The 13,781-nt window shown below is 47.5% G+C and overlaps 3 protein-coding genes across 3 annotated transcripts; 2 read left to right on the top strand and 1 right to left on the bottom strand.

The window, feature by feature from the left end:
- Window positions 1–4,552: 4,552 nt before the first annotated feature.
- FIESC28_03337 (uncharacterized protein) lies at window positions 4,553–5,957 on the top strand (the record flags this gene model as incomplete). The annotated part of the gene is made up of 4 exons (XM_031157486.1): window positions 4,553–4,605; window positions 4,745–5,036; window positions 5,110–5,342; window positions 5,396–5,957. The coding sequence occupies 4 exons, from the start codon at window positions 4,553–4,555 to the stop codon at window positions 5,955–5,957; spliced, it is 1,140 nt and encodes a 379-aa protein (XP_031018459.1).
- Window positions 5,958–6,365: 408 nt separating this feature from the next.
- FIESC28_03336 (uncharacterized protein) lies at window positions 6,366–6,980 on the bottom strand (the record flags this gene model as incomplete). Its single annotated transcript, XM_031157485.1, has 1 exon — window positions 6,366–6,980. One exon carries the CDS (start codon window positions 6,978–6,980, stop codon window positions 6,366–6,368), a length of 615 nt encoding a protein of 204 aa, XP_031018458.1.
- Window positions 6,981–9,752: 2,772 nt separating this feature from the next.
- FIESC28_03335 (uncharacterized protein) lies at window positions 9,753–10,928 on the top strand (the record flags this gene model as incomplete). The annotated part of the gene is made up of 1 exon (XM_031157484.1): window positions 9,753–10,928. The coding sequence occupies one exon, from the start codon at window positions 9,753–9,755 to the stop codon at window positions 10,926–10,928; it is 1,176 nt and encodes a 391-aa protein (XP_031018457.1).
- Window positions 10,929–13,781: the final 2,853 nt, after the last annotated feature.

Genomic DNA, 13,781 nt, shown 5'->3' with positions numbered 1-13,781 from the left:
CTCCATTGAACTATCAAGCATAATCTATTCCTGAGGATGCTGCAGCGCGCCTCAACTTCGGAAACAAACACAGCCTCCCTTCACTTTTAAAATCAATCCATTATTACTTTCCCAAGTATCCCATTCAATCGGAGATTTTTCTTTTTTCTCTAATCTCTTTCGTTTTATCTTATTTTAGTACATATATAGATAGTGTATCAAGGACATCACCGATGTATCACGATGAATCGTGTCTCATCTTATTCTCGAAGCCACAATTGAGGCTCATACGACGCCAGTGATACAACAACAAGTTTGAGCATACGATGAGATGATCTTCATCTCAATTGATCCGAGACAAGGATATTAAGCCACAGCAATGCATCGGCGCTACCTCTTTAGCCTCTGTGCGCAACTTGGTCAACACCGCTATGATACGCTACGGCCGCATCACCGCATCTTCTAGTAATGTATCATTTCGCGTAGCAGCAGATGTCATCCTGTTTGCTTCGACAGCCCAGAACTTGATTTTTTGTACTGAGTCAGCTTGTTTCTTCCTTCTCTCATTTCTATGAAACGGACCAGGCCTTTGATCCTCCGTAATCAACCACTCAGACAATCTTACTGGGTCAATTTGTGCTCACGGTCTTCTTAGTCCCGGTTATTTATATTTAATCTTAATCGTAGTGCCGGTCATAAACGACACAAGCGCGGTGAGTGACGAGTAGTAATATTGATGAAGCGTGTAAGCCGTCACTATCTCCGTGTTTGATATGCTTTGTCTGCAGATATCCTATCGGAACATTTGCTTGCCATCTGGCCGGGTTACAGTTTCGTATGTTTACTTTTTTCATCCCGTCACAGCTTGACGAGATGTCAGCTCATTCATCCTCTTGCGTCGATATTACTGGGGTCCGATTGGTAGCTCTACTGCTCTTGACGCTGTTAAGATGATGCAGCAACTGGCAAAGATATCTATTTTAGTAAAATTACAGTTGAGATGTATGTGCCGCCAGTACTACCTACAGTACATACATACTCATCGCTTCTTGTGGTGTTTCGTGATCAAGTGACCTACCCTAAGTCCAACCACGAGCACGACCCAACATCGTCTATTGTAATGATCCTGGAGAACATCCGTAATCTACAAAACATTCTCAGCTCGCTTGATGACATTTGTTTTCCTTGTTAATCTTGCGTTGTATCCCAGGGTAGCACGGGTCGATAAGCTGAGTGTGGGTTTGAAGATCAGTGGATCAATATCAAGCAGCGTTGGTTCCTGTATAGCAAAGATCGTCACTCAAACTTTATGACAACAGCCTTGGATTTCATCCTCACATTTTGTAGAGCCGCGTTTGGCCAAGCAGCCAAGGAAGGATATCGGATAGTTGTTTACCGCTCGAGCGTCACAACAAACAGAAAGAACATGGATGATGAGTACGCACGGTAAGAGTTCGCTGGTGAAGCGTTGTCCATCAAGTGTCCATAGTGCCTCATCTACGTGGTTTCTATTTCCTAATGACGCGGCATTAACCTAGATGAAATGCTTATTTGGTGAAACTGCTGCGAAACTTGGCTACTCGTCAGCAAGCTCAGGTAAACCAAGATGCTTCAGTTCTTCTGTCAACTTGTCACTCATTGTTTATTAAGGCCCACTGAGGACGAGCCTCTTGAAGGCTGGCCTACCTTGATTGTCAGCAGTATATATATATTGTCAGTTGGTCTGGGATTTTCCTCAGGTCGCATTCATGATATGTTGAGTGCAATCCTTCTGGGCCAGAGACGTTTTCTCTTCGTACGGTAGCTGACTACAGCACAACACTCGACATCTTGCGTTGAAAGTACTGTGCACTAACTATTGTGAACGGCCAATCATATTCTTATGTTCATATGACCTTCGTCGTCTCCTAAGTGTCGCGTGCTTCTACAGAGTTGAGTTTCGACTTGGCAGTTCCGTCAATCAAAATTCCATCTTTTGGTGGTGAATATCTTGTTTCAGGACAAGCTACTAGTCAAACCACTAAAGCCAGACCTCTACACCTCATATTCTCTATCCTCATGACATCTGTAGTCACCAATCGTATCGCAATCCTGAAGAAGTTTTGTTCCAAGACTGCTACCAAGTGAACTTGTGATCGGGCTATAGGGTATGCAAAGCCGATTAGAACAACCATCACATCGCAACCTTTAACATTACACTGCCTAATGGTAGTTGTATCTACCTGATATTATATGGAATTTAAAAGGGTTATGTAGAGGGGAGCTTTTCTGTTCTTGGGTAACTCATATAGACCACAAACCACCGACCTGATCATGCAAGATCCTATCGGAAAGCAAATTCGTGATTGTAACATTAAACGAGAGTTGATAAAGCTTCGACATATAATCATGAGGAACGTTTAGGAGAAAAGACATCGCAAAAGTTTCCAGGTTCAAAAAGTTCTATGTATCTTGTGCTATTGATTGAATATCATCAGTTAGGGACTAGACTGGTCCGTACTTCAGCTGGTTGATGCCATGGCAAGGATTATCGCCGCGAAATGGAGTTTTTGAACACTGATTTCAGTCCAAAGCTTGACTTCTATCTGCTTTGGCTATAAAGTTCCATGTAGTACCATGGTCCTGTGTTCATTAGGACTACAGTCCCCGGCGATCGTCTACTACGAAAATTCTTCTGGCACATATGCCAAGGGCCCCTCACAACAGCTGATCTCTTCAACGAACATCTACGATCTTCAGGTCCCCTTCTATATATAGAACCTTCTACAACGCGTTCTAGAAGAAACCATCTTCCGGACCTGCATGTCCTAAAAGACACTCATCAACGTTGAAAACTTCAAGGTGTCGTTCTAAGAATGTGATTCCGAGCAGAAAAACTCTTAAACCGAGCTGATGGACGGGTATTACGTACTCCCAACAAAACTTTACCCTCAAGAAGTATAGAACGACGGAGCCCTTGACGCCATAAAAGCCTGTCAGTGGGTATAGTTGGCGTTTAGTATGGGGAGAGATTAGATTGATAAGATGAGATTGTCATGGCGTCTCCCGAGACCGGAAGCGTCTGAACAGCCGTGTCGCAATTTTGTGTTCGCACATTGTTGATCTGAACTTGCATGAGTGTTTTGTGCTGAGAGAGTATTATTTTGTACGTAATTAAAAGTTGGTTGTGAGTTGAATGGTGAAGTCGTAACTATCGTAAACTGCAACATGCATGGATATGATGCGGACAAGGGCAATTCTTCTCGTCTCATGACGAGTAAAAACACGTGGGGCCCTTTTGTTATACCCCGCGTGACTAGACAAGCCATAATCGATTGGAATTTCTGGTCAATAAGTTACAACAATCCCTTGCAGCAACACGCTATGGTTTGTGTTATTGACTCGTCACCGCCGGATCGTAAAGAAGGCCTCGTTCGGTTCGGTAAAACTGACCTGAAGAGTCTCCAATGGAAGCAAGACCGAAAGAGTAAAAGAGGGGACATTCAGTTCCATGATGGCCAGGTACAGGTACAGGTACATATTACAGCCAGGTACAGTAAGATACAAAATGCAACTAGGCTTTAATCGGTTGAATGTCAAGCTTCAGGAATTGGTCCTGGACTTTACCGTACATATACTAGTTTGACTGTGGCTGGTATCAAGTGACTGACGCAGCTTTGACTTGATTTGATCTGACTTGTTCAAAGATCAAGATCTCAGCTGCAATCATCATCATCCGTTTGATCCTCAACTTCGGAAGTAATTGTATTCTTATCAATTGATGGTTCAATCAATTGTCCCAATGGCTTCTCTTCAAGTCATATCATAACTACAGTACAAACCTCCACTATAACTATATCCTTCTACTACTATCCCCGCTTCAACTCCCGGTTTCGATAGCTAGAACCCACTTGTTTTAATGCTCACTCACTCTCTCATCCCAGCTGCGTTACGTTACTCGTCACGCTCAGAAACATTAATCCTTCCGTAAACGAGTCGAGTCGACGGCACCTTCTTTTTTCTCTCTTCGTTTCTCTCTCTTCTCTTCCTACACACCCCCTTACCCTTCCTATCCTACCTTCCTCTGCCGTATCTAGCCCCGATCTTCCATCACATCAACACCCCGGTCCTTCTCACCATACCGGCCTTCAACATCCGGTCTACCGCCATATCGAATTGAATTGAACACACCCCTCCCCATTCATTCCTATCGCCTGTGCTTTGCTTATCAGATCCTGGGGTTCTGGTTCACACTGTACATGCCAAGCCGCAATTCACTAGTAAAAGACAAATAAAGAAAAGACAAGACAACAAAGCCATGGCGCGTTTTGTGGATTTGGAAGAAGACGAGGATGTAGGAGCGGGCCCTGGCGGCTTTCCCGTCAATGATCCTCGTCCTCATCATGAGGTCCTTCCGCCCATCCCGCCAGTTGCTGAACCTCTTCATCATGACGACTCCCAGCAGAGTGAGCTTTCCCAAAAAGACCAACATCTTTTACTTCTCAGAAAGCTTGAGTTGCTGTCGTCTTCGTCTAGCAACGGCCGGAATGGACCTTGGCCTCATTCATTATACAACCCAGAGCCACTAGGCACCATGGATGCATCTACTTTCCAAGCACCTGTTACCAATGCGTTTCAGTGTTATCCGTGAGTTGAACCCTTTCTGTATCCGAATTATAATTTCAATGCTTCAATGTTCTCAAAATTGAGAGTATTGGACCTTATCATGATATCCCCGCCAGCTTCAATACATGTCATGACAACGACATTTACTGACTTTCAACAGCGTCGTCGAAGCCATTGCTTCTTCTATAGATTTAAACACCCTCGACGCACTCTCACGTACCTGTCGTCTTGTTCATCATGGTTTAATTCAATACCGTACCACTCTTATCAACTCAACACTCCACTGCCAAAACGAAGACGTCCCTGTCGATGGTTCCGAGACCTTTAGGTACCGTGCTCGCGCCGGTAACTGGTTCTATATGGAAGACGGCCGCAGCTACAATGGCAAGTCGGGCGACTGCGCTCGTGACATGGTTGGCGAGTGTCGCAAATGTAGTGATGTGATATGTCGGGTACGTACATGCGATCGGCAGGCACCCGGGAATCGTTGAACAAGCTGCATATGCTAACCATATCATCTTGCAGAATTGTGCGATTAAGCCTCCTGCTTCCGGTGCACTTAAAGAGAGACATCGAAGACTATGTAAGGCCTGTGTTCATGCACCTATTGCAACTCTTATCAGGGCTCCTGTGGACCCAGACGTCCCTCTCTCTTCAGAGTCGGTATCGCGGGAGGTCTGCAAGTGCGCCGATGACGGCGTCTGGTTGTGTCAGCCATGTGGTCGAAGTATTAGAGCTGCAGATAATGACTACCAGCGGTATGTCTCAATCTCCCTAATAAAGTCTAACTTCCTTTACTGACGATTCTCAGTATCTGGCGCTGGCGTAACCAGTACGGCGAAGTCCTTGGTGGTCTTGGTACCGGCATTGGCGAGGGTGATCGTGGTGTAATCTGCGGCCGCGAAGCAGACTGCTGCGCAGCCAAAGAAGTCGAACACCAAGTAGACTGCGACGCTGAAGACGCCCGGGACGGAAACGTTGCTCCGAGTCCGGCCCCTCAGCAAGCTCCGGTTGATGCTCTCATTGACCAGCTTCGCCTCACACACGAGCGCACACCATCGCCGTCTCTCGGTCCTGGCTACTTACGCCATGAGATCGAGGGCATTGGCGGCGTTGTGAAGCGCAAACGAGTTCGTATGGTGCGTGTTGGTCGTGGAGTGCCCGAGTGGGATGATGAAAAAGGCAGTGGCAGGCGTGTTCTCGGCCGAGAGGTCAGCGGAGCTCGACGATCGTGGTGCGGTTGGTGCAATCGGGTTATTCCTGGTGAAAAAGATCTTTATAATGAGCCACCGTCTTCATCTTCTTCTGACGCAGGAGGCAGTCGCAGGACGTCGACCTCAACTAGCAGGTCGGTTGAGATGAAGATGAACTGAGGTCCTTGGTGGGGTGTTGGTTAACGTTATGAATTACTTATACAGGTATGAGTACCAGCATCATGATCGGTACTGAACAGGGCTGTAATCAGGATTTAGTACATATGGTGCTTGGAAAATAATTGTACGCTGCATGTCATAAATTCATTGGCAGACACTATCTTTAGGACGTACATATCAAGACAACCACAAATATACAAAAGAATAATGATTTGATGGAGTTCATTGGTATTTTGGCATTATACAAAGTTTGCCCGTTCTACTGGGCCGAATCCAGCATGATTCATTCGCATTTTCACTGCGTTCCCCGTCATCGTAATCCTACACAAGGTCCCGGCGACTTTTATATGTTTGTACAGTTTTGATATATGATCGTTGTGCCAGGTCCTTGATACTTCAAGAAGCACCCTACAACTCGCCACGGTACAGCATCTCTGTTCTCCTCTTGCGTTCCTCTCTTGCGTTGGTTCGGATAGCACCCCATCGAGCTTCCCTTCTCTCCTGCTTTCGCTTAACACCCTCAAGGTGGTTCTGAGGTGCAGGAGCAGCCATCTTAACGAAAACAACAGAGCAGCCGAACTTCTCAGCGAGCTTGTTGACGCTCCATGTAACGGGGTCATCTTGCCTTAGCCTCTTCATCTCCTTGATATCTTCGGCGGTGAGGTTGTAGTTGGGGTTGCGGGCCTTGTAGTTCATCTTTGGAGGAAGCTTGCTGTGGGCGAGAGGCTCCATGGGAGAGCCGGGAGTATGTCGGAGTCGTGTGAGAGCGACTCGGCGCGCATCGTTGGGAGGAAGGAAGAGGAATGGTGTGTGGAGGGGAGAAGCCTCGGAAGAAGGAGGGTTGTAGATGATTTCGTCGGAGGCGGGGAAAGCGGCCTTTCGGTCGGGGAGGAAAGATTCGTGAGGAGCGATCTTGAGAGATCGTTTCGTTCGGGTTGTTGTCTTGTGACCACGGCAGGGAACGATAGGAAGACGAGGGTTCAGTAGCCGGGCCGCTGGTCGTGCGAGAGTTCGGAACTCCATGGTGTGTGTTGTGAATTGAGGAGACCGGGGGTACACAGGGAATGAAAGTGCTGGCCGAGGTGTTGGGTTCTCGTATGGACCTCGTGCACCAGGTTGAAGACGATTGGCCGCGGCAATTGGCGTGTCGTGTGGTTACAGCTAGACCCTGCCAAACACCTTGAAGTCGAAGATCTGAAGTTTCTGCCACTACGGATTGGCTTACCTAAGGTTACCTTACCTAATCACTCGAACTGTTCTCACGTGGACAGAAGCCGCTCAAGATCACATGATTCGATTGCCGGCGGCTACGGAAGATCTTCAGACCGGCCTCTGTTGGCTCAGGTCCGGTTTCCTTATGACGTCGGTTTCGACACCGTGAAGAAATGCCCCTCTTGGCTCTACCGATCGACCCCTCGTGGCATTAAACCTCCCGCGCTTCCAATAACACTGAAACCTCAAGCTGACGAGTCCCTTGTTTCAATTTCCCAACCCTATTGCAAGCAAGATCTGCCAAATCTTTTCTCTGGGACCGTTGGAGATGACTGTGGAGGACTGATCAGCGACCCCTTATCAGTGGCGAATTATGACAGGGAGAAAGGGGTTTCGGCACATGGTTCGACGTCCTGTCAAAAAGCTTGAGTGCTAAAAATGGGGCTGAAGGGGAAGCCCAATGATGCATCGCAGATTGCTATTTTGGTGTTGTCGATGGTGTTTGAGACCCAAAAAGCAAACCATCGATACTAAATCAGGGCAGATACTTTTTTTCTCGTATCCCTTGCTGATTCCCACCTTGGCTTTTACTGTAGATACGCGCGGATCTTTACTCCTTGTTAGACCATTCGGTAGTTTCCCGTCAGGGCACTCTCATCATGCCCTGAAAGAGTTGTCACGAGGACCATGTGGTAGCGGGGCCCATGGCCAGGTTAAGGTTGGTGACAACTATGAGACGGGATGTGATAAGAAAGGTGACCAGCACGATGGCCGCTGTCACCCAACCGTTCCAAGGAACGACAGTGGTGTACAATCCGAGGGAGAAAAATGGTTTGATCGACTCCGAAATAGTAACCACATGTTGTTAAGGCTTGTGTAAGTTGTGTAAGGGAGAGGCCGAAATATCATGAGATAAAAGGGATATTTGAACCCATCGGATCAGTCCCTTGACATCTGAGATAGGCAGCCCAGGGCTGAACATTCGTGTTTATTGGGATCAAAGTCCCTTGTGCTAGACTTTTGGGTCCGGTGCCTGACTTGCATGGACGAGAGTCCCCTTGTCGAGTGCATGCATATGGATGGATTGGTGTAGCCCAGTATCAGACATACGTAACATGCAATGTAGGATCACAGATCACGGCATGGACGACCAACAGAACATCTGAAAGGACGACATTCCAAAACGTGGTCACCTTGTGGTTGGCCTTTTTCATGTATAGCATCTCGATGTATCTCCCTGGTTTCATCATCAACAATCAGGTTTTTGAATGTTGACATCAACAGCGATAATCTCGTTCGTTGACTCACCTTGGCAGAGGTCCCGTGGTCATTCGCAACATGTTCCATGGATTATGATGGACTGCAATTAAATCTCTCGTTTCTCGTCCCTGGCAGGCAAAAGACAAGTGACAAGACAAGACAAGGCAGTGGGTTTCTTCCCTGTGCGACTCACGAAATTGCCCCATTCAATGCCCTGGATAGACGCCTTCAGTTGATCCCGTGCCTTGATCAAAGTGCGCTGATCCTCCAAAAGATTGAAGCTCTAAAGCCACCTACGCCGCCCGTCAGCCCCCCTCCATCAATTCCCATTCCATCCTTTTTTTAAACTTCTCTATAGGTATCGTCGAGTCCTTCCCAAAATCTGACTTGTCTTTTCCCCTCTCTCTCATTGTTCTGGCTCGAGTTCATTTCGGCAGACAATAGACTACGTATAAACCCAAGATCTTGACAACCCTGCAACCTACCTTTAACAGGTAAAGAAGCGAGCGGCATCCGACTAAAAAGCAATAACAAACACAATAACAATAACCTTTGGTACCTGTCGAATCGGGTCGAGTCTTGTCTCCCTTTCACTGCACAGCCATCAGGTACCAACGTCTCAGCCCGCCCTTTACTTTAAGGTCCTTCCGCAATCCATTTACCCGACATTATTGAAAAAAGTTTTTACGTCAAGAGATCACGACTAGCAAATCTCAGTACGGTCACGCATTACGCATTCCATCGACGCTATCCGAAGTCCAGACGGCGGCTCGACAGGACAATCCAACGGCATTACCGCGATTAGCAGGTCTCTAATCCCCATCTACAGCGACCTTAGCGCAGGCCGTTGCGGGTCTTTGTTTACGGAGGTCCCCAGTATTGCGCCGGGAGCTACGGACTGTTTTACAGGTCATTAGTCTCAAAAGGTTTGTGCAATCATCCAATCCAATATTCAATGTTTCTCCCATTGCAAAGGGCAGCAGCGGAGGCGGCGGCAGCAATAGCAGCAGATACTTTGACTAGAGTCTCAGTTCCGCACGGTCATTTGTGACTCTGATTCGGTTGCGCTTTTTTGCTTCTTCCTTACCTTTCCTTTCCTGATTCGACTTCGACTGTTCTCTACTTATATCTTCCCCTGCCCGGCTCGCTGTCCCACTTGCCGAACCTAAACTTGCATTCCACGCAACGACCTTCGTTACTGACTGTCACTTGTTGAGCAGTCTCCCATACGACTTTTTGCAAAAACAAAGCACCTGTCGTGCACACTCATTCCTCAAAAACCAGTATATCCCTATAGCTCATTACGTGAGCCCATCTTTCAATATGAGCCTCGCCGAAGCTGCCCCCATCACCCGCGATGATCGATATGTCAACCCCGGATCAGACGATCAGCGGTTAGGTGACTCGACACCTCGAGCTAGCGAACTCAACAACGAGACGGATAGTCAGCGCGACGACACGAAGAAGGACGGAAAGAGCAAGATGCGTAGCTTGTTTGGACTTGGCAAGAAGAAGTCCTCGACGCCTATAAAATCTGACTCCAAACCCGACACGAACGACACCAAGACTGGGTCTCAAAACGAGTCCCAGACTCCTTCCAACACAAACTCCAACCCCACTAGCCCATCTCTATCCCGAGACGCTTCCAAGCTATCCTCGAACCAACCATCATGGTCCCCTACTGGTGATCAGAGCTTCATTCCCACCTCTCCGAGTCGCGGCTTCACTGGATCTCCACGACTGTCGTCGCCAGCCACATCCCAGATCTTTGAACGTGATGTTCAAGACAGCTCTGTTATCGCGGCCAGCTCCCCAGCCATCCCGACACACATCCAGACCGAGAACTACATTCCTCCCGTTCTCGATGATGCGTCCGAAGCCATCACAAACAACAAGCTTGACCCGGATACGGTCGAGATTGTTACTCACACCTCGCATCAACCCGCTGCGGTGACAGTCACAGGGGCCAGCAGTAACTTGCCTTCGTACGATCCCTCTGCCAGCGAGTGGGCAGCAGAACTAGCATCCTTTGCCAACCGGGACGCTGTTTCGACCGATAACGCCTCCAATTACGGATCTCTGGATTCTGCGGACGTCCGTCGTCTATCCTTCATCTCGTTCGCTGATGTTGTACAAGCCGAACACAACCCTGCCGGAGGCATTGCGAGCTCCCGCGACAGCATCCATCTTGCAGGTCTCACATCTCTGCCCTCGGCAATGAACCGTTCACCTTCACCTATCCGATCACCTGTATCTAGCCAAGGACCCGAGACAAGCCCTCCTACGAGCAACCCCGGTAGCATGAAGGGTATTGAGCTGAGCCCCTCACGAAGACCCCTGGGTAGCCCTACCAGCATCAACAACCTCAAGCTCAACCCTTCAGGGGGTGATTTGAACATTGAGACAATGAGCCAGGCTCTGCGAAGAACCGGCAGCAGTGACTTGAGCCATGTCCGCAGCGGCCCTACAAGCCCAATTGAGAGCTCCCACCTTCGTTAAGCACAACATTCAGTATGATTGGAGTAAGATCGGTGAGGGGGAGCAATGATGATATCCAGAAAGCAAATGCGACACTTCTTTTTAACCATTTGGTGATTATACTTCACTTTATTCAATTCGACTTCGATACCCCCTGGGCATCGTCACTTTACTTTTGGGAGGAATGGGGGATACTGGGATCTGGCACTGGGAGTTGGAAGAGAGTTCTACTGGGCGTCGACACTTTTTCCGCAATACAGACATAATGCACATATGTCATGCTTTGGTCGTTGTCATGTTCTTTTCAGACGCGAGGAAAATACAAAAAAAGCTGCCACGAAGTTGGTAAGCAGGTATTCAAGATACATTTCGGGCCTTGTCTATTGTTGCGGGTGATTTCTAGTACGGGAAGGCCTCCAAAGTGAATCATGGCCTCACATAATGTTGCCTCAGAGATGTAAGGACAGAAAGACGGTCAATGGATGTTATGTGTAACTATCATACTCGACTTCGATTGAGGCATTGTCTCCTTACACAAATGAACACAAGCAACCTTTCTTGGTAATGGACCAGTTCTGAAACGGTGGATGTATCTGCTGTGACTATGTAGAAGACGTAAGCTTTTGACTTGTAGTGGAATTACATAGTCTGTTTGCATCAACATGGTGGGTCTGTTCATCTTATAAGTGATGCTGTTGAAACGCGGCATGACTATCACGATAGAACGCTCGCCTAATGCCGGCTCCAGATTCTAGAAAATTAATGGATGTTGTTTCAAGCGAGAAAACCTGACGAAGACACGACGGTGGATCTTACATACGAGATTCTTTACTCAATGCAGATTCCTGGAACCGATGGCGTGGCACTACATAAGAACATGGATGTTCTCGGTATCATGACGACGACTTGGAAACACAAGGCAAGATTTGATTCAGCCATTGTGAAGCTCTATTGTTAGAAGCGGTGTGCTCGTGTTGCCTGACCTGAGCCTTGATACAAACTGAGCTGATGTTTCGAAAGACTAAACTCTCGGGTCGAGTGATGGACTGTGCTTGATTACGGAGGCCGCGAATGGGGACACTGTCAGGCAACCTGCAGTATATTTGTTTTTTTGACTGACTGCGATACTCTCAAATGATTGGTTCCCAGGTTCTTATTACGGCTGCAAGACATCTGCCGTGTTGAGGCAGCATTCATCTTGTCTTGCAGATATTATCTGCAATTCTCGTGTAAGCGACGCAACATCGCGGCATAAAAAGCAAAGAGTATTCCATCAACTAGAGGATCTGGAGTTGACACGTATGTTTCAAAAATGCTACAAGTAATAATGCGAAAGCCAAAAAGCAAAAGATCGTCTGTCCTATGAAGACTCGGAGGTTGGTTTTGTTTTACAGATGAGACACGTGGGAATGTCCCAGTCCCACGCCGGCGGGACGGGACAATGGACCCGCGTTAGAGCCAACAGCCTTAACTTTTGGATACAACTTCCATACTGAGCAATTATATGCATGATGTACTATGACATTGCTTATTCACTATAACTGCGAGAATACAACTTAGATTATGTATACAGTAAGTATTATGCCGTAAGCTCAGGGGCATCACTTCATTTCTGCTTATTCCCGGCCTCCTACATGAACATCAGGGGTTGGAAATATAGGAGAAGACTCTTGGACGACGATAATACGTTCGAGTAGGGATGAGATTACGCTTTGACTTTTACAACTATTGCTTTTGGATACAATGGCGTAGATACACAATCAGCCTGTCATCCTCTTTCTCTTGTTCGTAGCCTTGCCAAGACCTGTTGGTCACAAGAAGAGAGAGCCATGTGGGGGATATCGGGCCTCAAATCTTAGTCCTAGTGATATAATGCCAGGAACACGAATACTATCAGCCATCCACGGCCGTCTAAGTGATAATTTTAGGTCTAGCACCCGGCTTCATGACTGATGTTGCTTTTCTGATTCCAGCTTCCCCGTTGCCCCTGGCTTTTTTTTTTCTTTCTTTATCATGGTCGATCTCGTTCCTCCACCAGTCAGAGTCTGAGACTGGAAAGCGAAGTGATGTGATGGACTGGGAAGCTGCTACTAGCGGCTGCTCAAGTTTGAGTTGCATAGATGCTAGATATCAGCCCGTTCGCTGCGGGCAAAGGATGAGACTTCCGGATGACATTCCGGCTGATTATTCCCATCCTAGGCCCGGAGGCAGGCTGACACTTTAACGCCAGGACTGAGCTCCAATGCCCTTTGTTGCCTAGAGTTTTCAGCCATTTATTAATAAAGATCTACAGTTCGAGTCAGTCACCCTCTTTTGCGAGTTGCTGAAGCCCGGAAACTAGTGAACGTTGAGATTGGATCGAATGTGTTATTGAGCATCTTGTGCCCTGTTCCCAGCCGGCGGGTCAGTTCCCAGGATAAGGGTATCCAGGTGTTGTTACTGCTGCTACCTTTTCCCACAGAATAGTCGCAAGATGAACCTGTACTGGAAAAGTTCATCCGCGGTCATCCTTTCTTGGGAAGAAAGCATCCGAAAGATCCCTGCTTCTTTGGTAACTGGAATGGGGCTATGGACAGGGACGCCGGGATTTGATGGAAACACTGGGCGACTTGGGATGAAACTCGAACAAGGGATGTCGTGCGGCGTTGTGTGATAGTGATGATGGCTTATATGGTTATCAATCAGATTGAAGGATGGACAAGAAGAAACCAGTCTGACGGATCGGGAATGTTGCATTTGGGGTTGAACAGAGAGTCTCAAGAGTCTGTCTCAGTACACCGTCTTCTCTTAGCAGCCCGCTAACAGAAAAGCATAAGGGATGAGATAGCTTAGACCAGATAACTACCACTATCTTTCTAGTGACGGACTACCGAG

The sequence above is a fragment of the Fusarium coffeatum genome, assembly GCF_003316985.1.
Source record: "Fusarium coffeatum strain FIESC_28 chromosome Unknown BRIP53273_contig_70, whole genome shotgun sequence".
NCBI lineage: Eukaryota > Fungi > Ascomycota > Sordariomycetes > Hypocreales > Nectriaceae > Fusarium > Fusarium coffeatum.
This window is presented reverse-complemented; position numbering and strand designations above follow the sequence as displayed.